At 42.5% G+C, this 26,243-nt stretch overlaps 1 protein-coding gene across 1 annotated transcript; it reads right to left on the reverse strand.

Annotated features, from left to right (window-relative positions):
* Positions 1 to 652: 652 nt before the first annotated feature.
* On the reverse strand, positions 653 to 8,265 carry LOC108603851 (tachykinins). Its single transcript, XM_017993004.1, has 4 exons — positions 8,254 to 8,265; positions 3,692 to 4,354; positions 992 to 1,205; positions 653 to 924 (listed from the first exon to the last, which is right to left on the reverse strand). Exons 2-4 carry the CDS (start codon positions 4,346 to 4,348, stop codon positions 911 to 913), a joined length of 885 nt encoding a protein of 294 aa, XP_017848493.1. The 5' UTR covers positions 4,349 to 4,354; positions 8,254 to 8,265; the 3' UTR covers positions 653 to 910.
* Between the last annotated feature and the right edge of the window lie 17,978 nt (positions 8,266 to 26,243).

Raw genomic sequence — 26,243 nt, forward strand, 5'->3', positions numbered from 1 at the left:
TCCATTGCATCTTATTCCAGAGGTCTGTCAAACGCTGAGCCGCTTGTTTATATACTTAAATATATGTATAAAGATGACATGGCAGGAGAACACAAATATTACGCTCATGACAACCTGGTTACTCTTGTTACTTTGGGTAGGACTAAGCCCTTTGCAGTTGTGTTATTGGATACAGTCCTAGCCGTTTACAACTGTTACCACATACGAAAGATTATGCTCATACGTACATCATCCAAGATAAGATTTTTTAATTCTCATTTCAAGGATATTGTAAATTGGTAGGTGTTTTACCAATTAAGAATTAACATAAAAAACAAAATACTGATTTTTTTAAGTTAGTCAATAAACAGAAATAAACTCTAAACGCAGTATTAGAATATTTTTTTTCGGTTGTGCTGCATGCCATCTTTCTTGTTGGTATATACACAAAAGAATATTTATTTAATCGCGCTTTGTTCTATTTATTTATATTGTACATGATTATTTTCTTTAATATGAATTGAAGCTTAAATTAAATTAAATAACAGAATCTAACTTCGTCTTAACTTTCTGCCAATATGTGTTGGAATAAATAGATAAATACATATATACATGTAATTTTTTTTTTTTTTTGCACATTTAATTATTGAAATTAGGATAAGATCAGATTCGTTTTATGTGCAACCTATTTTTAATTTAGTGTGAATAAGACGTATGTATACATATACAAACATATGTATATACATAAACATAGCTAATAATTTACAGATTACTATGGTTGCCAAATTCTTACGTTTAAAATAATCTCCAGCCCAGTGATTATTGAAAACATAAATTTTGCATAGGTTCATTGCATTTTACTTCTCCACGGTCATTAATCAAAATGTAATGTGAGTATGGGCGTCATACTGCTGTCACACTTAGTTCATGCTTACTCCGCAATCACTGTAATAAAACAAAATAAGACAAAGGATGCTTATCTGATTAGACTAACTAGTATATTTCGACTCACCCGGACGCTTGCCACGCATTCCTACAAATCCATTTGGCACTCGCTTATCGCCTGTAAGATATGGCCAAGGCTGCCATATATACTGTTTATTATTACTCCCATCCTTCATCTGGTTTTTTTTGCCTCGAACTGCCACGAATTTGCTGTTGAAGTCTATAGACCGCTGCTTCTTACCCCGCACATCATAAGCCTTTGTAAAAAGTTTACGCCATAACTGGCCAATGTTAGTTTCAATTGTAATGCATAACTGGTAATATCGCAAATCAGTCTGACAATGGCATTGAAAACTATTTTAAAAACTGTTTTTTAGTAAGTCTAGTCAATTAAATGCTTTACATATAACAAAAAATTAACGTATATATATATTTTCTGTAGAAGTCTAAATATATTCGCTTATTTTTATTTTCCTACTTTCCGAATAAAAAAATTTCTTTACAATAAACTTTTAAATCAAATTGAACGGGGGTGGACGGAACCCGTTGAACGAGGGAAGTAGGGTAAACGCGTCCTAGTACAACAATATAATACTGAAGGCACTGCACTGCAAGAAGATTTCTGGTGGGCATCATCGATCTTTTAGAAAACAGCACTAAGCATTTATACGGCACCGACGTTATTTATACGATTGGGTTGAAATATTCAGCATTTGTTGAGAACATTCTAAAGATTGTGTGTGGCAGAGAACGGCATGGGTGGTACTTTTTAAGACCAATGGTAGCTCTCACAAGTCGTGGGTATGGGTTCATACGCAGACACACAACACAAGGGCATGGGCGCATTATGCACATCCACAAGAAAAGCTATGGGTGCCTTGTAAAGTCCCGAAAGACAAGGGCAAAAGTCCCGATGCGACAGCAAGGAGCGAAACAGAGGCACACAAAAACTTTTTTGAACTTTTGTGTATATTTCTTCGGTAGTTTGTTTGCTACCCATGCAATAATTGTAGACTACCAATGAAAAGCGACAAAATCGGCTGATTGTGTGAGTAATACCATGTAAGTTACATGGTAATGTGTGCTAAATTTTACGTTTGATACGGTGCACGTAAATGTCTTTCATTCGTTTGTTTCCTTTGAGAGAGAATTTTTTTTAAATAAAAAATACAGATAGTTGAGTACCTACACAGCTATTATATTCTCTTAGTTTTCGTTCCTCATACAGATGGAGAGACGGACATGGCAATGTCGACTCAGTATGTCTTGCAACGTTGCTATGGAAACGTTATGCTACCATCGAATGCATTTTAACATAACATTAAGAGTAAACACCATGAGAGCGCAAATTGTTGAAATTTACATCCAATCAAACAACTGGCTAGTAAAAACTCGGCGATCGGATGATAGTGCACTCGTACGGCACTATTATACCATGCAAAATGCTACAAAACGGGTCGATACGTCGTAGCCGCTAAAGGCGACGATTTATGTGAAATTACATTCAAAATACGGTGGAAACATGTAGACTAGGTTTTAAAAAACTTTTACGAAACGAACAACCGCAAGGGCTAAGGAACTCGCAATCCTTTAAAGAAAATGTCGCTTATTCAGAATATGTGGTGACCAAAAATGGTGATGAAAAAGTTATGACCTTTTTTAAGTAAAGCTATTCAGCACTACGCGGAACCAAAAACGGTATCGGTGCTTCATTAGAGATATCGTAATGATGGCAAAACCACTGACCGATATTTTAAAAGTGGAAAACGGGTCAAGACCACCGTATAGCTCAAAAAACGCATCGCGTTTGAAAAGTTGAGGAACGTATTAAGTGTTAGCTTAATGTTCGCAGATTACAAAAAAGCATTTGACCTAACCACGGACGCCTCGGTTTATAGCATAGGGAAAGTCTTGTCACAGAATGGTCGTTAAATCTCAATAATATCCCAAGACAAGAGACAGGTCAGGCTACATCATTACCAGTAAGGGTAAAATACATCCATCTATATACTGCTTCCAGAGGAAGCTCGCATTCCTCCCAACACAAACTCTTCCCTATTACGGATAAATCAAACCTGTTAACAGGGCAATGACAAGAAACGTGATTCCTCAGAGCGGCTCAAGAGTATTTAAAACTGCAAAACCATATATGGAGGAAGAGTGAACTCATTCGAAACACAATCTGTGCGCTAAGCCACTGCCGAAACATCCAATCAGAATCGTCTGAGTTCGCTGTCGAAAGCGGTGACAGACATGAAAATCCATCCAGTATGCTCTATTAAAACTCACAAGGTCTGAGAGGATCATGGCATGAAGACACTGATCATCTATACTGGGATGTCTCTAATTCACTTTGGCCAAGATACAACCCAAAGCGAACACTTTAGCAAAAAAAAACTGGATGTCTGGAGTCTTACCGAGACAGTGTCATATCGGCCGCATGGCACAGCGATATGGTGGTCCCCTCTACTTGGGAAACCTTTTAAGAGGAGCTGGGCAGCCTAGCAAAGGTAAGGTTGTGTAATCCGGACCAGTTTATCGACTCCACCGGATGGTTTCCTACAGAGTAACGGTCAAAAGGGGATGCTGATCAAAAATGATACCATCTCGCCTATTGCAGCATAAGAAATAACACTGTAGCTTATGACATCAGCTATATCATATATTCGTTTGGACAAGAGATCATAACACCCTGTATATATACTTTAAAATTAAACACATGTAAATTAAATATTCATAGACACATGCTCAAACGAATAGGACATACCTCTGTTAGAATAGATCTTTTGTAGTGCTGATGAGAAACATCTTTTTTACCGCGAACACCGACGAAGGAGCTTCCAGGTACACGTTTTCCCAACTGCTGAAATGTCTCTTCCTCATCGTTTAATTCGCTTAAAAGTGACGGCCGCTTGCCACGCATTCCTGTGAATCCGGTAGGTACACGCTTCACTATATTTTCACTATTTATGGACAGCTTCTCCAAGAATTTTCGAGCCAGATTCTCTCGAACACGTTCATTCTCCATGGTCTGCAGAAGATCACTTATCCGAGGATAGTCGTCTTGCAAAAATTTTTTACCACGCACGCCCACAAACGAAAGAGGCGCCTTTTTTAATCTATTTATCTTCTGATTGTCAGAGCATTGAACATCTTCAGCATAGTCCAGGGGATAACAGTCCAGGCAATTGGTATCACTAGTAGTCTCTTGTTTCTTTCCTCCTTTCATGACAATGAAGCTGAAAGTGGGTAAGTGCTTTTCTAGGTTTCTTAGTTGATTTCTCGACGTTGCTTTTATCAAGCTGCTCATATTGCCAAGCAACTCGGAATCTACATTTAGACTAGCCGTTGTCCTTACAAATACAATCGCCGTTATTAAAAGAAGTAAGAGTAAGACACGTCGGTTGTGAACGGCTTGATACATCTCTGTCTGTAATAATCAAAAATCACAGATTACAAAAAATGATTACAAAATATGAAAAATATAATTATTGAATAACCGCGGCCACTATTTGCTAATTTGCAATATGAAGTGTCGAGTTAACAACACTAAACTAACACTAACACCACTGTACTCATGTCAGCCTCTAACTCTATACTTTAGCTTAAGCTTTTTGTGTCAATGGCATTAGTCTACCTTGAACTCTCACATAGAATCGGTGTTCTATATTTTCGATCGCGAAATTATTCTATCTTAAAAACATGCAAAGTATTATATTTTTGAGCCGAGTCTTCTTTTTATTTTTATTTATATTGATATACATACATACATAACAAAGTGCCATCTGCTAAGCGCAGTGTATTTTTAGCAAGCGGTTGTCTGCCGTCAATCGGAACAGTTACCTAAAGTGAACGCCATGCAAGACGCTTAGCTCTCTACTTCAACCCCATGCACGGAAAATATGTTATGCCAATCGACCCGTTTCTCCAGCATCCATCTACTCGTGGTACTAATGTTGATTATTATAAGGCTAAGAATGAGTGAGTAACGCGGCAATTGGTTGCCATACACAGTTTTATTGAATCTGATGACTACACTGGCATTGACGAATCGGAACTTGAAGTTATGCTTTAGATAATCGAACTTATGCGCAACAACTTATCTAACGCATCGCTCGACCTCATGGAGCTAGTTTCAGATGATACAGATCATTTTTATAATTATTATATCAAAGTGAAATGAAGGCTCTCTCAGGAGCTCATATCGTAGTACTAGCACGCCGTATTCATCGGATCGCCACTTCATCGATGAGCATGCGTGCACACTGCCATGTGCGTCTTACAATTGGAATACGTGCTCTAGAGAGCACGGATGCTTGACCTACGTCATCCATGTTTTAACGGAAATGATATGGATTGGCCGAATAAAAAAAATTAAAAATTTCAGCATCTTCGTAGCCGCATAGATGGATCGGCTCTTGTCACAATTCGATCGCTCGAACTAATTGAGGGTAGTTACTTAACTATTACATAAAAATAATTTTTTGATAAAATTTATTACATTTTCAGGCACACCTGAAGTCGCTTTTTGGGATGCAAGGTGTGGAAAGAGATACGGCAAGCCATTAGAAAGAGCTAAGTGACAAATTTAATGCTCATTTGATGGCGTTGCTAGCAATGCATCTAACCACTACAACTCTAAATGCCAGCAATTTTTGTATGCGAGTGTCCTGCGAATGTCCGCTACAAGGAAGGCAAGAGAAAACAGCTCTGGCTAAATTGCCTTCCAAAGTGTCACGCCTTACAGCATTGCAAATCTGGAAATTGCAGACATTGTCGCCAGATAAGTACCACTCCTTGTAACACATGCAAGCGAACAACGAGTGGGTCACCCCTAGGTCAACACTTATAGCTATAGGGTCGAATGAGCCTTCATCTGCATTGATTTTAACTCAGCTTCCATCCTATAATTGTAAAAATTCTGAGCTATTATATAAATAAGTTCACAGTCTGGTAACTTTATTCCATCTCGTGCCATTTTGATTCCGCAGCACAGCTTAACTTTGTAACCTCAGGGCTTGCCAACGAACTGCTACTGAAAAGGAAACGCTCGCATACACATATCTGTCTTCGCTGTCTCATTTCTCTTATCTGTTACAACCGTCAACATTGTCGCAAGATGCAGGATATTATGCGGAGTTTTCCTTCGTTATCATAAGAACTATCACAGACTTAAAGCTACATTTTGACTTGGACTCCATGAATTGGAATATCTCTTCAAACCTTAAGCTGTTGTGCTCAACAATTTCAGCTCGCTCCAGATCTACCAAGGCTTCAGAAACCCAAGCTTGGTTGGATGGTTTCCGGCAATATATCAATTCCAAGCAACATGTTGGGAAATTGAAATAGATTATTCATAAACGTAAAAAACGTCTCAATGCAAACAGAATTTTGTCAAGAATTTCCGACGCTCTAGTTCTGGTCAAAATCTTGTGCGTTTGCCAACCAAAATTAGTGTTGACAATCTTGTAGAATCATATCACCCCAACGCACCTTGAGTAGCTTCTTAGTATTGGAAAGGAAACTCGCAAGGGACATCCTTCATCAGCAGCAGCATTCATCAATGAATATGTAGGCTTAGGCCACATATCACTAACCACTAAGTAAAATGAGCTAATACTTCTTGCTACACCATTGTGTTCACAAATTAGGCGGCACAATAACCAAGTTAAGGCAGCAAACACAAGCATGAACTCACAAACACATACACAGAATACAAGCGGACGCGTTGCAGTTCGGCAGCAGCGACGCTGACGACTACGTCGTCAATAGAAACAATAGAGACAGCGGGCTCCCCCCCCCCCTACTCCCCCCCCCCCCCTTCCCCCCCCACTCTCCCCCCCCCGCCCCTCCCCCCCTCCCTCCCCCCCCCTTCTCCCTCCCCCGCCCTCCGCACCCCCCCCGGCCCCCCCCAACCCCTGCCCCCTGCCCTCCCCCCCCCCCCTCCCTCCCCCCGCCCCCCTCCCCCCTCCCCCCTCCCCCCACCCCCCCCTCCCCCCTCCCCCCCCCCCCCCCCCCCCCCCCCCCCCCCGCCCCCCCCCCCCCCCCCCCCGCCCCCCCCCCCCCCCTCCCTCCCCCCCCACCTTCCCCCCCCCCTTCCCCCCCCGCCCCCCGCCCCCCACCCCCCCCTCCCCCCCCCCCCCCCACCCCCGCCTCCCCCCCCCCCCCCCCCCCCCGGCCCCCACCCCCCCACCCCCCCCTCCCCACCCCCCCCCCCCCCCCCCCCCCCCCTCCCTGCCCCCCCCCCCCCCCCTCCCCCCCCGCCCCGCCCCCCCCCTCCCCGCCCCCCCCCTGCCTCCCCCCCCCTCTCCCCGCCCCCCCCCCCCCCCCGCCCCCCCGCCCCCTCCCCCCCACCCCCCCCCTCCCCCCCTCCCCCCCCCCCCCCCCCTCCCCTTCCCCCCCTCCCCCCCACCCCCCCCCCGCCCTCCCCCCCCCCCCCCACACCCCCCCCCCCTCCCCCTCCTTCCACCCCCCCCCCCTCCTCCCCCCCCCCTCCCCCCCCCCCCCCCTCCCTGCCCCCCCCCTGCCCCCGCCCCCTTCCGCCCCCCCCCCCTCCCCTGCCCCCCCCCCCCCTCCCCCACCCCGCCCCGCTGTGGCCTCCCCTCCCCCCCCCCCCCCCCCCCCCCTTCGCCCCCCCCCCCCCCCGGGGGCTGCCCCTTCGCCCCCCCCCCCACCCCCCCCCCCCTCTCTCCCCCCTCCCCCCCTCTACCCCCCCCCGCCCCCTAACCCCTCCCCTTGCATCGCCCCCTAGGGGCTACACCACTGGCCCCGCACCCTGTCCCTGACCCCCCTCTCTCCCCCCCCCCCTCCCACTCCCCCCCTTCGGGGGGGCCTGCGGGGGGCTTGGCCCCCTCTACTGCCGCTCCTGCGGGGGGGGGGGCATCTCCTGTGGGGGGCGGGGGCCTGCCCCCGGGGGGGGGGGCCCCCCCTCGTTCCGGGGCCCCTAGCTCCCCCTCCCCCCTCCCCTCCCCCCTACCCACTTGACAGCGGGCTGCGCTTGCAGTCGCCCTTGGTTAAAAAGTGTATATAATTAAGTTGTTCATTATACTGACGGCATTGTAAAAAGCAAATGCATAATGTGGTTTACACATAGAGTGACGCAAAAAACGTCACTTTGAGCGATCTAAACAGATATCATATTGTTTTCAAAATATTTCGATTGCCTTTTTATACATGTTTCCTTAAAACTACGTGTGCTTTGGATGCCGGTCGTTCATCTACAAGACAGCCAAATATTCCCGAGCGTCTTGTGGAATAAGTGAGCTTATCAGAAAAGCCAATGCAGAACACGTCTTCGTCGGCATTTTGAACGTGCATTTGAATACATACATATTTGTTTACAGTGCGAGTCAGCCGGCGCATGCATTTTAATTGGTATCCTTGCCGATCTGATGAGGACTTCTTATACAGCCCTTGACGCGTGCGAAGTCATTTCTTAATACACCTACAATGTGCATTAATATATAAATTATATATGCGGCTTCCTAGGCTGAACCAGTGGCGAAGGCCTGCGGTTATATTTATGCCAATAGACAAATCTCGATGGAGCTTTCTATGGCTGTTGCTGAAGCCCGCACGTGTGTTCCCCACCACGAGAAAAATAGCCGTGTTCTTAGTGTTGCTTGTTTATTATGTGTGTCGCGATCGGCTACTCTTTTACAACTGAACTAAACTAACTTAGATTACCCTCAGTCACATTACCCTCAGCCCACGCTCATACTTCTTCTTACCTCCACAGCATCAAACTTTAGAGTCGTAGTGTTGATACTCTATCATGAGTAGCACCTACAAACTATATTACAAATTATTACATCTGCATGCATGGGTATTCTTTGTACAGTTAATATTATTTCGTTTAAATCGTATTTGATAATCAGACCAGAGAGCGGCAATAGTGTACTCACCCTTAAATACACTGTGAGTAAAACCACTAAGCATACTAAGCATTGTATGCTTAGTGGTAAAACCCAGTACGACTGATACATATAAGCAAAACAGTGGCTGATGGGTACAAAAAATATTGTATGTGTGGCGATCATAGTGCACAAGAAAAAGGTTCAAAAAAGTGTTTCAAGTGTTTCTACCTGTCTTCGCGGCTGCGTTGCAGCCAGTGCTGACCGACTGCAAAGGCTAAACACAATGTAGTGACTGTGAATGAGCTTGGTAATAAATAAATATTCAATTTCATATTAAATCACGTTCACATCAAGTCACGTTCACATTAAATCACATGCATATATGTCAGCACTCTTGCAAAAGCGAAATTATTTCTCGCAAAGGGTTAGTCCAGTCAAACGTAGTTTCCTTTGCCTTGTATTCTGACATCGAGACATAAAATTTTTTTGTGTCCGAGTCAGTTCTTGCACTTCTTTTTCTACAGTGCAACCCTTGTGCGTAAAAATTGCCAATTTTGCCGTTCTCTGAAGCAGACAAAATTATTATTTTGAAAAAAAAAAAAACACTTACAATATGTACATTTGTATTACATTATGCACTAAGATTGATAGAAAAATATAGATGATGCCGTTTAATATATTATATTTCAATACATGTAGCCACAAACATATGTTACTCTTTCTAGCTCGCTCTTCGATCGGTCAGTTCCTGCTCTCATTGCAGACTATAATTTTTTACACTTGACATTTTTGAAAAAATGGAAAAAGGGTATTATTGAAGTGCCTCAAATGTATGTACAGGAGAAGGAGACATCTCCGACCCTATAAAAGTATATATATTCTTGATCAGCTCGACGAGCTGAGCCGATATAGCCATGTCCGTCGTCCGTCTGTCCGTCCGTCGTGCAGTCGTCTGTCCGTCTGTATGACGTGCGTGTTCCTCAGCAACTATAAAGAGCTAGAGCAACCAAATTTGTTATTAGGGGCTCCTATATCCAGGACACTACGCTTTATTTTATTTTTTTTTAGTCTCCCCCTCCCCCGCAAATCGAAAAAATAAATATATAAGGAAAAATCTTAAACAATCTGAAATAAATCACAAAACTGCCTAGTCATGCCTAGTCATGTTTTGCAAGTTTCAGAACGATCGGAATAAATAGCTTAGGAATTATTTACATTGCAATTTTCAATATAGACAGCGGGGTGCACTTGCTGACGCGCCATACAAACGTCGCTGCCGACGCAGCGCGCGTCGCTGTGACGCTACAGCAAAACGAGCTGAGAGCGTTTAGCTGTTTTGTTGGTATGTGATTTGCTAGTCATGCGTGTTTTGTTGCGTATACCTAGTCAAAGGTATTTAATTTGTTGGTGGCGCCCAACTTTAACCTGTCCACTTGTTCTCTATTTCATTTGACCATTTATTTTGTATTTGGTATTGAGCGGAAAGAAATCGCCTTAAATACATAGTGTGCTCCTGCGCTCAAGAAACGCCAAACTTATAACAGCAACACCAACGCGATGGAGGAGGTGATGGAACGCGATGTGGGATTAATCAATGCCACCGACACCCTGGACATGCACGACACGGCATCACTAAATGCGGAGTCAGAACATGAAAAGGAACAGAAAAGAAATGCCGGCATGACAATTATAGCGGTCCCATCCGAGGTGGTGTTAGCTAGCAATGCTAAGGGTAATCCATCTCAACCTAAGCTGGCATCGGCGAAGCTCCTCCTAACCCTGGAGGATGGTCCTGTAGGTGAAACTTTAGTCCAGGATAGCGTCGGGTTTCGACCCAACACCGGGAAGCAGAATTATTACAGGCATCCATGCCATTTCTATGCTTATCTTATGTCTAACTACAGCTTTGCCGAACAGACGTAACACTTAAGTGCGACAAGAACAAACCGATACTACGCACGACCAACCAGCATTGACTGATGAACTTCGGTGACTGGGGAACACAGATGCTCTTTGTTGGCATTGACGCTAACGCACACTAGGGAATGGTGCAGTGACACTATCGAGAGCGGTGAGTCACTTTAAGAGTTTTTACTAGAGACTAAGATGAGAAGCCGACGTATGTGTGCCCAACCTCTTCCAACGTCCAGGATCTTACAATTAGCTCGGTCAGGAATATTCAGGTCAAAAGATGCTCCAAAACTCTCATTCTCTGAGCACAAATACATTAAATTTAACACTGCTTTTTCAATAAAACTAAGCCAAAAATGTTATAGTTTCATCTCATTCCTGTTGAAAACCTTGAAAAACCTGCCACTACAGACAGAGCGAGACAGCAAATGCTATTATTTCTCTCTTATGCTTATGCCATCTGATGGCATTTTGTGAGCCCGCATATTTTAATTTGCGCTTTTCTTTCGGGAGTTTAGAAGCAATTTCTTGAAGCTGTATGTAAGTCAATTGTACTCACTAATTTGTTTAGCAAAGTAAAGAGTTCGAATCAAAGAAAACTAATTTTTGAGAAATTGCAAATCATGAATTAAATCATTTATAGTGTAGTGATCAATACAGCATTAATTGAATAATAAATAATAATATATAAAATAATTAATAATTTACAACATTTATTTAATAGAATGAATTATGTTATTATTATTCAAGTAAAAAGAAAACGGTAATCTTATGTTAGGTTAGTTTGAGCCGGTAGGTCACCATACGGTGACATCACATTTTTGATCCTTAGTTACCGGAATTCTGTCACAGAGAATTTTTATGTTCATTTAGTATATATGAACCAGGAGTTAATCGCTGCCTTGAGTGAGGATATCACGAACTTGTTGAGGTGTGTTTTGCGCGTACTTGCCAGTGCCGGACAGTGACAGCGTCCTCTTTAGTCTGGCCCAGTTTCTTCGCGTGGGATGCTGACATACAGTTTCCCACTAGTAGCCCTACCAAATGCCTATACTCCTTTCTTTGAATTTGTATTAGGAATTTGGAGAGTCTTTTAGTCCATGAGTGGCACATTGTTCTAGCCGTCTTACAGTTGGTCATGCTCTTCGACCTTACTTCTGCCTCGGCTGCTGCTTTACTCTCCATATTACTGAACCGAGACCTTAGCGAGATTGGGATTTGCTTCTCAATATTGTTTCGTCTTGTTTCGTTTCCCTCTATGCCCTGGTGACTTAGTATCCAATAGATATACACCTTCCTTGAGCTGTGTAAGCAATTTATCGCATCCTTTCATTCTAGGACGATGTATGATGCTTAAAGTGATTTGATGGCCGCTTGACGGTCCACGAAGAAGTTTATTGTCCGCAGTGTCGACAGTAGCTGCTACTAAATCGTTTCAGCGGCTTTATTTATTGCAAAGATCTCCTCTTGGAATGTAACGCAGTAATCAGGTAGCTTATGCGAGGATCCTAGTTCCGGCCAACACCTGATTCAATCTAGGAGCCATCTGTTTGCATTTTGCTCGCACTTTGGGTTAATCAGTCGTGTGGTCCCACAATAGTAGGGAAGCTGCCTCGGGGAGTCATGTAATGTTACGTTTTCAGTCCCTCTTCGGATTGAGCTGTGTCCAAAGAGCTGTATCTTGAATCATTCGATAACATTGTTTGCGATGTGTAGTTAGTGGTAGGAGCCAAATAAAGGCTCCCACAAAACATGGGTACAGTTGCGCAAAATTAGCTAATCAACTGTACCAATATTGCTGAACACCAACAACAACATGCATGGTTATTGCATAACAGGCAGCCAGCAACATTCACCGTTGTTGATAGGCGCTGACCACAGCCACTCACATTGTTGTTGCTGAACAAAACTCAAAAATATTGTTGTTGCAGGCAGCAACATTTACCGTTGTTGCTAGGCGCGAATGCCAACAACAATGCATAGGAGAACCGTTATACCACTATAAAAACGCTAATGCAAGCAGAAGCAAGGGTCAGTCGATACGCGGGACACAACAGGAGTCAAGGAAGAATAAATATGAGATAATCAGGAGTCAAGGATAAAGGCGAGGATCAAAACAAGGATTTTAGCAAGGATCACAGCGAGAACAAGTAGAAGCTAAGTCAGTCGATACGTAGGCTGTCCGTAACCAGAGTCAGGGATCAAGGTAACAATTAAGCAAGTCAGCGCGTAAACCGCATAAACAATCTGGTGTAATCATAACTAGTTCAGAGAGTAGTCCTGGTTGAATAAAGCAACCTGGTGTAATCCTAACTTCTAGTGAGTAATCCTTATTGTGTCGCAATCGGTATAATCCTGGCAGCTAATTGTTGTAAACAAGGAGTAGTAGAGGGGATGAGCAATCTTATTCATAAGGCGTAATTCTAGCAGGACGAGCGCCAGCTCTCTTTGCAAAAAAAAAAAAAACGCTTACTTCGCTTTTGTAGCAGAGCCAACCGAAAACTCTACTAATGCAGTACTTGTTGAGCGGTCAAATACCCCAGACCCGAAAATCGAACAATTTCCCTCAACAAGTGAGCGAGTCCTGCTCTCCAGCGCTACCGTTTCAGAACGCCGAGTGCATTAAGCAATCATTGTTTAAGCATGAGCAAGCATGCAACGGCCTGAGAAACTTGCTCTCACATTTGACTAGTACAACAGTCTCTCTAACTAACGCAACAGCAACTACAACCTCAACCGGCCGCTGGAACCCATCGCTAGGAACACTAGCTCCCAAGAAAAGCACCCTATGAATCAACGATCACAACAAATCAGACCAAAACCATTTCTACGACCGGTGCGTCGCCGGAACGACAAAAAGAAAGCAACGCTAGTGCTGGCCCGCTAGTGTAGACTGGACGAAATTAAGCTAAGGCCAAACTCTATAATGCCGAAAGCAAAAATGAGCGAAAAGCCTAACAACACCAATAGGTTTGAAATTCTAGCAGAGATTTGTGATGATCTGCCGCTCGAAGAAGTTGTTAAAAGGCAAAGCAACCTCCGATATACATACGGGAGAAAAGCTCCAGCGCCCTTGTGAAAAATTATAGAGCTCATTTGACAGGACAACTGTCATTTCGCTAGTCAATCGTCGTCGCATGCAGACGTGTTTTTATAGAACTCCGAAAAACAATATAAATCCCGCAAATTTAGAGTGCAGTGAGAGTGTATAACTAGTGTAAAACGCGAAACCAGACGATAAGTGAGCATTTAGCAACTAATATTTGATATGGATCTGAAGAATTTGATTCAAAAATCCATCGGTCACCAACTGGTGATAGCTGCCGCAAATCACCAAAAACAATGACAGGAATATTACCTAAAGGAGCGGAGCTTTTAAAAATTTCAGTCTCGATCATGCTATCATTGAGTGCAGACGCGTTTTTGCATCGCTGTGAAGTTTTTTGTGAAGAGTCTATAGACAAGTCCAAAGTTGTTTTTGTGAAACAGACTTCTAAAGGGTCAGTGCTCCTACGCTCCGCTAGTTGTGCATAACGCGAAAGCAAGTGAAACGGAGAATCAAAACAAACATTGGCAATTGTTGCAGAATTCACTGCTAGTTGGACCAAATTCGAATTTAAAAATTGAGTTAAATTCGAATTTAAAAATTGAGTTAAATTGATTCTAACAGTTTCATAATAAATAAAAGAAAAATAAATTCTTCGCCCCTCGGTGGGCTCGAACCGGGAGCCGCTCGACTGAGCGGCTTGCGCCCTACCCACTAGGCCACGATCGCCTTGCCGAAAGCTTGGCTAGAACTTCTATATTAGAGGTCGACAAAGCAGTATCAAGCAGTTCCAAGCAGTATCAAGCAGTGCCAAGCAGTGCACAATATCTACAATGGCTGGCGATTCGGACTCCGATGATGCGCTAAACATTGATAAGACTGTGGCTCGGCAGCAGCAAAAAATGAGAGATGCACTTAATACTTCATTATCGAAATTTAGCCGTATTTATGCCCAGAACACCACACCATTACCAGCACCAAACAATGAACCAGAACCCGAGCTAGCAGCCATAAATAACGATGATGATGATTGGTGGACTCCAAGATCGGGCAACAGTAAGCGCCATCTTGACTCCAGATCACCGAACAAAGTCACCAAAATCCAAAGAAATTCCCATAGCCCAAAAACTGTTTCTGCAAACCGTTTCTCAGAACTGTCGAGCATGGACATAGACATCACCCACGTCTCAGAACAAGCCAGTACTTCTGTCAGCTCAAGGCAGGTTAGCAGCAACAGCAGCAACTTAAACAACAACTTAAACAACCAGGCTGTAACATCCAAGCAACACAAGCAACAACAATAATCCTAACCAACCGACTGGCGGCCAGGAAAAAGTATCCTCCCACAAGCCACCCCCAATTGTGATTGACCACTGTGAGGATTTAAACGGACTTATTAGAACAACAGATAAGATCGTTCATCCAACCCAATACTCCCTGAAATGCCATCCCAACAACTCAGTATCAATCCTAGCTGCCGACCCAGATGCTTATAGAGCCATTACCAAATCATTGACAGTTAAAAAAGTGCCATTTCATTCCTGGCAGTTAAAAGAAGATAGATCCTATCGTGTTGTCATCCGTGGTATCCATCATTCCGTCCCGGATGAAAACATTAAGGAAAGTCTCACTTCTGCAGGGCATTCGGTTCGATTTGTTAACAGACCCAGAAGCCGCTTCGACAAAACCAAGTATGTCAACCTAGTTTTCGTCGAACTAGAGCCGTCGATAAACAACAAAGATATTCACGCAATGAAGACACTTTGTCGTCAAAGGATCAAAGTTGAGCTACCCTACAAAAAGGATGAAATTGTCCAATGCCATCGGTGCCAAGCATTCGGACACACTAAAAACCATTGCCAAAAACAGTTCAACTGCGTTAGATGTGGCCTGCAACACGGGTTGGAGGCATGCCAAAAGGATATTCATCCAGTCAAATGTGCTAACTGTGGCGGAGACCACACAGCCAGTTACAAAGGTTGTCATGTTTACCAGCAGATCGCTAACCGACGGAAAAGTGTCGCACCCCACCGCAGCGCCGTTCCCCAACAGTCAACTAGCACAAACGTCCGGTCAAACTTTGTGGCTCCAACCTCCTACGCTAACGCTGTCCGTGGTCAAATAGCTCGTCCTCCGCGTCAACAAGCTCCCACGACCTTACTACAGAGCCAACAGTTTCCCCCACTGAGCAGCAACAACAGAAAGCAGAGACAACTATCTGCTCGTCAGCAGCAGCAGCCATTAGAGAAGCAGTTATTCGAGAAGCAACAAAGGCCTCTACAACAACAACAGGTAGATCACATGCAGCAGACATTCCCTCAACATCAGCAACGCAACTCGCAGCAGACGTTCAATGACCAACAATGGCAGCGTCAGGAGCAAATGTTTTTGCAATCCAATGATAGACTGTCGGTCCTTGTTGCCCAAATTGACAAGCTATTCCAAATGATGGTGTCGATGATGGGGCTTGTGTCCAGACTGCTACCACAAAATACACAACCATTTGCCGGATCTCACCCCGTTAATGTAGCACAACCATGAATCAAATTGGCCTTAAAATCGGTGTGTGGAATGCTGATGGACTTGCCAACAAAGCCCTTGAGATGGAACTCTTTGTGCAAAGCCATAATATTGATATTATGTTAGTCAGTGAAACGCACTTCTGTTCAAGGTCATACTACAAGATGCACGGGTACGATATCCACCAAGCAAATCATCCAGCAGATCGACAACGCGGCGGCTCTGCAATCATAATAAAATCCTGTCTTCAATGTTACGAGTACTATTGTCTACAAAGTCCAAATGTGCAATGTGTCGCAATCAAAGTCAAAACTGACACTGGCGAAGTAGCTATATCATCTATTTATTGTCCACCAAACTATCAATGTTCTGCTTACGACTTTGAACAACTTTTCGGCAATCTGGGAACAAAGTTTATAATCGCAGGAGACTGGAATGCCCACCACCGACTCTGGGGCTCCCAAAATTCAACAACCCGCGGTAGAGCGCTTGCAGACGTAGTACTGAGTACAAATGTTCAGGTCCTTGCTACTGGAGGACCTACGCATTTTCCGCATAGCCAACGAACACCAACAGCTATTGACTTCGCTGTCTACAGAGGGATACAGCCCGAACATCTGTCTATCTCAGAAAGGATTGAACTTAGCTCTGATCATATCCCTTTAATTATTAAATTTAGAGTTGCTGCGCATAAAATCTGCACTAGGCCTCGCATCCTGCCTCGAAATGCGAGCATTCCTCGTTTTCAAGCAACAATAAGCCGGCTTGTTAACCTAAATATGGTATTAAGCTCTCCTGACGAGATCAACGAAGCTGTTGAGAAGTTTGCCCAAAACATCCAAATCGCTGCCGAGTGCTCGACATACGGACTAGTCTCAGCCCCCACCAACCTTCCTCAGACACTTTTAAAACCTGAGGTTATGGACTTGGTAAGATCGAAAAGATCCCTACGTCGCAGATATATGAGAACTCAAGATCCAGCTGACAAAAGAGCATATAGACATGCAGAAGGCGACCTCAAAAAGCTCCTGCAAAAAACAAAGTGCGAATATTTCGATGAGATGCTCCTTAACGCAGACCCCACCAAGCCGTACGGCTTCAATCTTTGGAAATCTACGCGGAATATTAAACGGCAGCCACTCCGAAAGATCCCTATAAGAAAAGCAGATAACACTTGGTGCAGGTCTGACACTGAGATTTCTATAGCTTTCGCAGACGAGCTTGAGAATCGCTTCCAGCCATTTGAACTCGCGAGCGCCGAGGAAGTGGAGGAAACACTGGCCTTCGTTAATGCCCCTTCTCCGGACCCCCTACCGATCCAACATGTGAGCCCAGAAGAAGTATCTCATCATATCCGAAAGCTACATCACAACAAAGCGCCGGGATTTGATGGCATTGACAGCAGAGTTGCTAAAGCTTTGCCAAAAAAGGGTATCCTGTTCCTGGTCCTCATTTTTAACTCCATGCTGCGTATCCACCACTTCCCCTCCCAATGGAAGTGTGCTGTGATATCGATGATACCAAAGCCCGGTAAGCCTGAGAACCTCGTCGAGTCTTACAGACCGATAAGCTTACTACCCACATTCGCTAAAATATTCGAGAGGATATTTCTTAGTAGAATCATGGGTGTAAGAAGTGTGCAGGACGTTATTCCAGACCACCAGTTTGGTTTCAGACGCCACCATGGGACCCCAGAGCAGGTACACCGAGTTGTACAGCAAATCCTAAAGGCTTTCGAAAATAAGCAGTACTGCTCAGCTATTTTCCTGGATATAAAAGAAGCATTTGACCGCGTGTGGCATGACGGTCTGCTTTATAAGCTGAAGTCCCTGCTCCCGACCGGCCATTTTCTGTTACTTAAATCATACCTGCAGGACAGAAGATACATGGTCGAGGTGAGAGGTGAAAAGTCAGGCATCAGAACAGCTCGTGCTGGCGTTCCACAGGGAAGCGTGCTTGGTCCCGTCTTGTACACTCTGTACACATCAGACCAGCCATGGCCTAATGAACCGGGTACACTACTTGCTACCTACGCGGACGATACGGCTTTCCTCGTTAACTCTTCCTGTCGGATCGAAGCATCGAGGATCACTCAGGAATTTCTAGAGTCGTACGGCAAGTGGACCAATAGGTGGAACATCTCGGTAAACGGAAGAAAATCGCAGCACTGTAACTTTACTTTAAGAGCGCAAGTGCTTCCCAGAGTCGATCTACACGGCATCACCATCCCACAATCACCCCAGGCGCAATACTTGGGTCTGATTCTGGATAAGCGGCTCACCTGGAAAAACCACACGTCCAAGATAGCAGCTACATGCCGTGCAAAACTCAAGAAGCTGAACTGGTTGCTGAAGCCAGCTAGCAAACTCAGCCTTGAGAACAAATTGCTACTGTACAAGGCAATCATTGTTCCCTCGATGACCTACTGCATCCAAATATGGGGTATGGCTTCTGACACCAATGTTATGAAGGTGCAACGCGTGCAAAACCGAGCGCTGCGCATGATTACAAGTGCCCCGTGGTATGTCAGAAACGTCGCCCTTGCAAGCGACTTACGCATTCCCGCAGTCAGGGAGCAAATCAACCGACACTCGAGTCGGTACAATGAGCGCCTCGCTGCCCACACAAACAGGCTAGCGGCATCACTGGCCAAGCAGATAATCAGAAGGCGACTAAAGCGAAGGCATCCTGCCGATCTTTGGACAAGAGGACGACACACTACTCGAGTCCTTAAGTTGTAAATAGTTGTTCATGTTACTTCACGTTATGTTATCCATGTTATGTTATCTAGTTCCTAATTACACCACCATGAGTTTAAATGTACATCAATAGATATGTATGCAAGTGTATGTGAACGAAAAAAAAAAAAAAAAAAAACTAAGCTCCTTGACCTAACACTTTGACCACTTGTACTTAACAAAGCAAGACCAAGGTCGTTCTTGCTCTCCAGCTCTACCGTCTCAGAGCAACTACATTCAAATTAAACCGAAGTTAAGCCCCCTAATGCCAAGAGCGAAAATGACCCGCAGCAGTATGAAAGCAGCTTCAAGCGAGAAACTTAACACCACCAATAGATTTCAAATTAGCAGACACTCAGATGATCTGCGCCGAAGAAGGCGTTTAAAAAGAAGCCAAAAGCATCTCCGATATAATACGGGAAGAAAAGTTCATGCCTGTAGCACAATCATAGAACTCATTGGACAAGACAACTTCCACATAATTTTCTTTGTACGGGGTAATAATCGTGAAACAAAAGATCAAACGAAGTCGGAAGACAGCTTTAGAATATTACCCAAACATCTAAACGACACTAAAATGAATTTTTACAAGCATCAAGCCAGACAACAATACTCTTAAAAAAATGAAGTACACCTTATATACAAACTTCAGTTTCTACTGCATCGTAGAATAACTGTAGAGGAACCACATAAACACAACGGCCCTGTACAATGTATGAATTGTCAAGAATATGACCATACACGGTCATACTGCACACTCCGCCCGGTATGTGTAGTTTGTGGACAGCTTAAAATCAGGATTGGAGCGCCCTGCCTCAAATACATCCCCCTCAATTTCACCTCACTCAGAGACAAAAAAAACAAAGCATTACCAGTCTATGGAGCACGAACAAAACAACCTTGAGGCACTGTTCTTTATGGAGTTCATGTTCTTCATGAAAACAATGCAGGATTTAATACGTAGTCAGAACGCCTTGATACAAAAGTTATTATTACATTAGTCCAAATAACCAATGGCTTCCCTATGTATATCCACGTGGAATGCTAAACTTGGGTTATCTCAATTCCTGCTCGACAAACACATTGACGAACAAATATAACTTCAATTTAAGAGGCTACACATTCTACGCAACAAAGCATCCCGATGGGCAAAGCACACGTTGGGACTGGTGTCTTCATTCGAAACCGTATTAAGCCGCTCTTTAACTGAATGCAATTATTCGACTCACTAGGAGACCAATTCATAGCAGCGGGAGACTATATTCGCTAAACATGTTGAATGCTTAGTGCTATATTACAAAGCACACAAACTGGGGATCTCGCCTCTTGACTCCGAAAGGAAAGCCCAATTTTGTCACCGTAGCCCGCATTGCAACTTCTCAAACTGCACAAGCACCTTACACTTGAAAGACAAATCAGCAAAAAAAAAAAAGACCAACTCGTTCTCGAAAAGCGACGCCTACGACGAGAATGGCAATCTCACACTACGCCGTACACATGTCAAAGGTTAAAAGACGCCTCCCGCGAGCTCACCAAAGTTTAAAAACAACAAGAAGTAAATATCCAACGTCGCTACACACAGAAACTATCATCTTCCTCTACGAAGAACTCTTTGCCAACAGAAAACGTGATGCCTATAAGAAAACCCTTTAGGTTTGTTACTTCCCAGAGAGATTGAACAAGTCAATAATAATGATACCGAAGCCAGACAAAGATCACACAAATCCATCGTCATACAGACCCATAAGCCTACTACATAAATAAACTAACAATTGTTTTCGCGGTTTATTACTGTGTTGTTATTGTTGGTTTGAACTTCTCTGGCATAAGCTCTCAATCGCTTACTCTCTCTGTTTTTGTGATTTTCTATTTTTAGAACGGTGCTTGAAAATAGTGTGTGCTTGTTGTTGCATTTTTTGTAATTCCGCTCACACATTAAAATAAATAACGTACTCTCATCTAACGTACATACTCTCTTAGTCGTGCGCACTCATTCGTTGCATAAACTGTTAAAATTTTTGTTACTTATTTACCCTTTCGCAAAGCATATACTTTTTGTTATCATGTTCGCTTGCTGCATTAAAATTTGCAAATGCTGAGTGCATCGGATGCTGGCTGTGCGATAAATTTATACATGTCATTTATACAGGTTTCACAATTAAGGTTAAAGATTCAAGATTCCGGCTTAAAATAGTCATGCGAATCTTGTCGTGCAGCCGAGGCCGACATATCTTGGTTTATGCGACAGATTAAACTTTATTTCTATGCTCTCCGAAAGAGCTTTAAAAACTCAATGATGAGCTCATAAGCATTTAAAGCTTAAGACGAATCTAACATTGGTAAGCTGTCCAGTAACACCTGTTACTCCAGCTTACCCTAGAATAGTTATAATTGATGATAAGGCTAGACCGTCATCTAAAATTATTAAAAAGATTGTTAGGTCACCGCCCACTGATAGCTTCCATACTCCCCGAACAGCTCCTAAACCCTTATTAGCTGCTCCTATAAGGAAACAAGTTTTTATTTCTCGCCTTCACCCTGATACTTTGGTTGAAGATGTAATTGCTTACATTCAAGCAAAGATTCCTAACCCATTAACAACTGTAGAAAAATTGAAATTTAAATATTTTAGAGAGATATCTTCATTTAAATTAAATGTGCCACCAGAATTTTTCGACACTATTTGTTGTACTTCTTTCTGGCCACAAGACTTGCTTGTTAAAGAGTTTACGCTTAAAACTAAAAGTGTGTATTGCTCCCAAAATTAAATTTACCTACAGTTAAACCTACTAGACCTACAATGATGCAAAAAACTAATTACTTCGTTTGTTTTAGCATATTAAAATGTTAGAGGTATTAAGACTAAATTAGCTTAACTATATATAGATAGATTTCTTTTGATTATAATGTTCTTGCCTTCTTGTTGAAACCTGGTTAAAGCCGGAAATTTCTAGTTCATCAATTTTCACAAATAAATATACAACTGTATAGCGTGAATCATCTGTCCACGTGGGTGGTGACATCTGCTTCTAGAACTGCCGACTCTTGAGAAAACTGTACACAGTATAGTAGCATTTAAGCCCCTTTGTTTTAGAAAAGCCGATTTTAATAAATTAATTAACCTTATTATAAATCATGTCTGGTCTCACATTGTTGCCAGTAATAAATTTGAAATTGCTTTATCTCTAATAACTTTTATGAACAATGGCAGCCTAGTAGGTCTAAAAAGCCTGTGAGTTAGCTGGTTTAAAGAATATAAAATCGCGATACTTTAAAAAATATTGCGTACAGGGAACAGTGTTGATTTTTCACGCTATTCTACTCCCAACTCTAATTTTAACTTATTAAACTTACAACTTTACATCGATTATTTATGTCGTTGTCGGCTTCAGTTTGCTTATGATCCTAAACAGCTCTATAATTTTGTAAATTCCAAACGAAAATCTTCTTTAATACCTAATTCGGTTTCACATATGAAAATAAGAGTCAAATAATGATGTAATGAGTCACTCTGTGCGATTCCAAAAACTTACTCTGTTATCAAACACTAAAAATTGTTTCATATGCTTACTAAAAGATCTATTTTCACTTTTGTTAACTATTAATAATTACACTAACTAAAAGATTTATTTTAACCTTTACTATATAATTCACCAACCCAGACCTGGATTAGTTTTGGTTGTCCCAATCCTTGCAAGAATGTTGGGTCTGTTATACACTCCCAATCTTTTTAAGGTTTATGCAAGATCTAAAACAAACACATAATTTTAACATAATTTTTAAATTTAATTTTAAATATTTTTTGTAATCCTCGACTGTCCATAGTTGTCATAAACGCAACGGCCCTGTACAATGTATGAATTGTCAATGGCCACATATTGCATACTCTGCCCGGTGTGCGAAGTTTGTGGACAGCTTCAAGACTCCGCAAGCTGCCCAGCAAGCAAATCCGTTTCTAGCACTAAAAGGTGCAGCAACTGCGATGGTATTCACATGGAATGCTAATGGCGTTTCACAGCATAAACTTGAGAAATTTCAAATCCTACTCGACAAACAAAATGACGTTATGCCGCTTTCAGAAAAACATCTGACAAGCAAATATAACTTAAATTTAAGAGGTTACACAATCTGCGCAAACTAACCATCCCGATGGTAAAGCCGTATTAAGCACCGTAAAAACCGTATTAAGCACCACCGCTACAAATAGCTTGCAGAAAATGATCTAAAAGTCACAACAATAATAATAAAACTAGATAGTGGTAACCAACTTACTCTAGCCACAGTACATTGCCCCCACGCTTCACTATAACTGAAGGAGAGTTCATGTAGTTATTCGACTCACTCGGAGACCATTTCATAGCAGCATGAGACTACAATGCAATGCACACATACTGGGGATCTCGCCTTGTGCCTCCAAAAGGAAACAGCTCTATAAGCAATTATAAAAGCCAGCAACAAACTCGACCACGTTTTCCCCGGTAGACCAGCATACTGTCCAACAGACCCAAACGAACTACCCGATTTAATTGTCTTCGGAAATACCAAAAATATACCCAGAAACTTGATTAGCGCCGAAAGTCTTTTGGATCTTTCATCTGTCCTAAATAATGTACTTCGCCACTCAGGAAATGTAGATTGACCTCACATAAACCCAAATTGATATGTTATTGGAAATATATAAGCTCACACGTTGAGCTAATTCCTGTACGTTGAAGATGACATCGACAAACTTGTCAGGGGTCATATCCCCATATCTATATCCCATATCCCCCAGCTCGGATCCCAGCTCCTCAAACTGCAAAAGCACCTAACACACAAAATGCGAAAAAATCCCATGGCTTCGCATGACCAAATAACGACCAAAGGAATATTGAGCAGCCATATTATGCAGTTTGCACCACTGGGAAGCTCTTTAATGCCATAACCAATAATAAAAATGATACCGCAGCCAGGCAAAAGATCACACAATTCCATCGTCCTACAGTCTCATAAGCTAACTATCATGTCTATCAAAACTCTTTGCGTGCTGACTCGGATAAATCCATATCTAAGAATCCATGACAAAATCCCATCACATCAATTTGGGTTTTGTGAAAAAGACGGCACAATCGAGCAGGTAAATCGCATCTGAAATAAGAAGCGCATTTGAAAATCGATGATATTGAACTATTATATTTTTAAATGTATCCAAAGCATTCGATAGAGTTTGGCTAGAAGGACTAACGCATATGATCAGAGCAACACTTCCTAATAATACACACAAATTATTAGAGTCGTATCTATATGACAGGAAATTTGCAGTGAGATGCAATTCTGCTATGTCTAACGACTATGTGATCAGAGCTGAAGTCCCACAAGGCAGCGTACTTGGACCAACACTCATATGTTCCTTTAACAGCAGATATTACAACAACATCCACCTTTGTCTGACGATTACAGCTATTCCTCACCGTTCGAGTACCCAATGGCAAGCAGCAGCGCAACTGGTCTCTTCATATGGTCGAAGTGGAGAAATGGTTCTCTGAGACGAATAAAAGTAAACGAACAAAAAGCAAACATGTTACGTTTACCCTAAACAGGCAAAATTGTCCATCGCTCACATTAAACTATTCCGCACAAACCAACGAAGTGACGTATTTTGAGACACACCTTGACAGAGAACTCATTTGGCGTAGATACATCGAAGCCAAGACAATACAATTAAAACTAAAAATCAATGGCTTATCCTCGCGCGGCTCTCTCTTAGCCTAGAACGAAAGTTCCTGCTTTATTAGTCCGTACTTAAGTCCATCTGGACCTTTATCTCCCAATTATGGGAGAAGCAGTAGAAATATTGATGCTGTCCAGAGAGCACAGTCGATTATCCTTAGAACTATCACCGGGGCATCCTGGCACATTCGGAATGAAAATATTCAGAAAGTCCTGAATATTCAACCAGTCAGAAATGAACAGAGATCAAGGAAAAATACTACAGCAAGCTTTCTTCGCACCCTAATCCTCTCGCGCGAGGGATAACAAGGCCTTACAGCCGCTCCCGTCTCCGTCGTAACGACCTACCAACCAGTGTTAGAATCTAGGAATATACAATCCTAAAATAGTTCAAAAGAACTGTTAAATAATGTTTAGCTATAAGATTTGTAAACTTATTGTTAGTCTCAATTTAAGAGAAGATTAAAAACAGCAAAGTTAAAAAAAAAAAGTTTGCTCAACAGTCTAGTGGTAGACCCGACTTTCAACTTTTATAATGTGGAGTCAAATATCAATGGTTTTTATAAATTAAATTAACGGGCACTAAGTTTTTGAAATACCAAAGACAATATGTACATACATATGTAAGTAAGAAATGGGATGCAGTACCAGCTTCAACGGAAATAGTCATAGTTAAACAAAGGCGTGTAACTTTAAGCATTAGCAATCAAATGTTTTCCAAACCACACAGTGTTTGGCTTAAAGCTAAACTCTGAACTTACATACATACATATACATACATATACATACATATATGTATGCATAAACATACGTGCAAGTGTCCTATCTAATTGCCTATGCATGAATGCAATTTGTGTGTAGGTGTAAAGTGTGTTTGCTTTGTACAGTCCCAACGGACATTTTAAATTGCCAACGGTAGTGTAAACATAAAATATTTGCAAGACATGGGACGTGCAGGATTTACATTTTTAAAAGAAGACGTGACAACTCAACATGTATACATAAATGCATACATATGTATGTATGTATGTATGTATCTATGTGTGTGTCAATGCATACATATACTTGTATGAATGTACTCAAACATGTGTATATTTGTAAGTGTTTACTTTGGCATATAAAAGTTGAATTAGCCCATCGACTAACAAAACAAAACAAAAACTAATAATGAAATATGGCTGCAAATAAAAATCACTCCTTTGGCCGTAGGTCTGAGGTTAAATTGCCCACGGCTTAAAGTCCAATTGTCATCAGCCTTTTCGGCACAAGGGCTGACCTTCATGGGAACAAGAATTAATGCATAAAATATGAATTCAGCCTTTCCTTTCACACATTTTTTCTCTTTTTGGTTGCCTGCAGCTGTTGCCCATTTATATACATACATATGTAGAAGCATACTGAAAATATGTACATATCAGAAAATGGAAAGTGTGGCACTTTTCAAGCACAATGCTCACACACAATGCACAAGGCACACGCGAAACACACAAGATAAGGTCTAATGTGCCACACAGCAGACAAGAGCAAATGAAAAAAATG

This window comes from Drosophila busckii, chromosome 2R (genome assembly GCF_011750605.1).
Source record: "Drosophila busckii strain San Diego stock center, stock number 13000-0081.31 chromosome 2R, ASM1175060v1, whole genome shotgun sequence".
Taxonomy (NCBI): Eukaryota; Metazoa; Arthropoda; class Insecta; order Diptera; family Drosophilidae; genus Drosophila; species Drosophila busckii.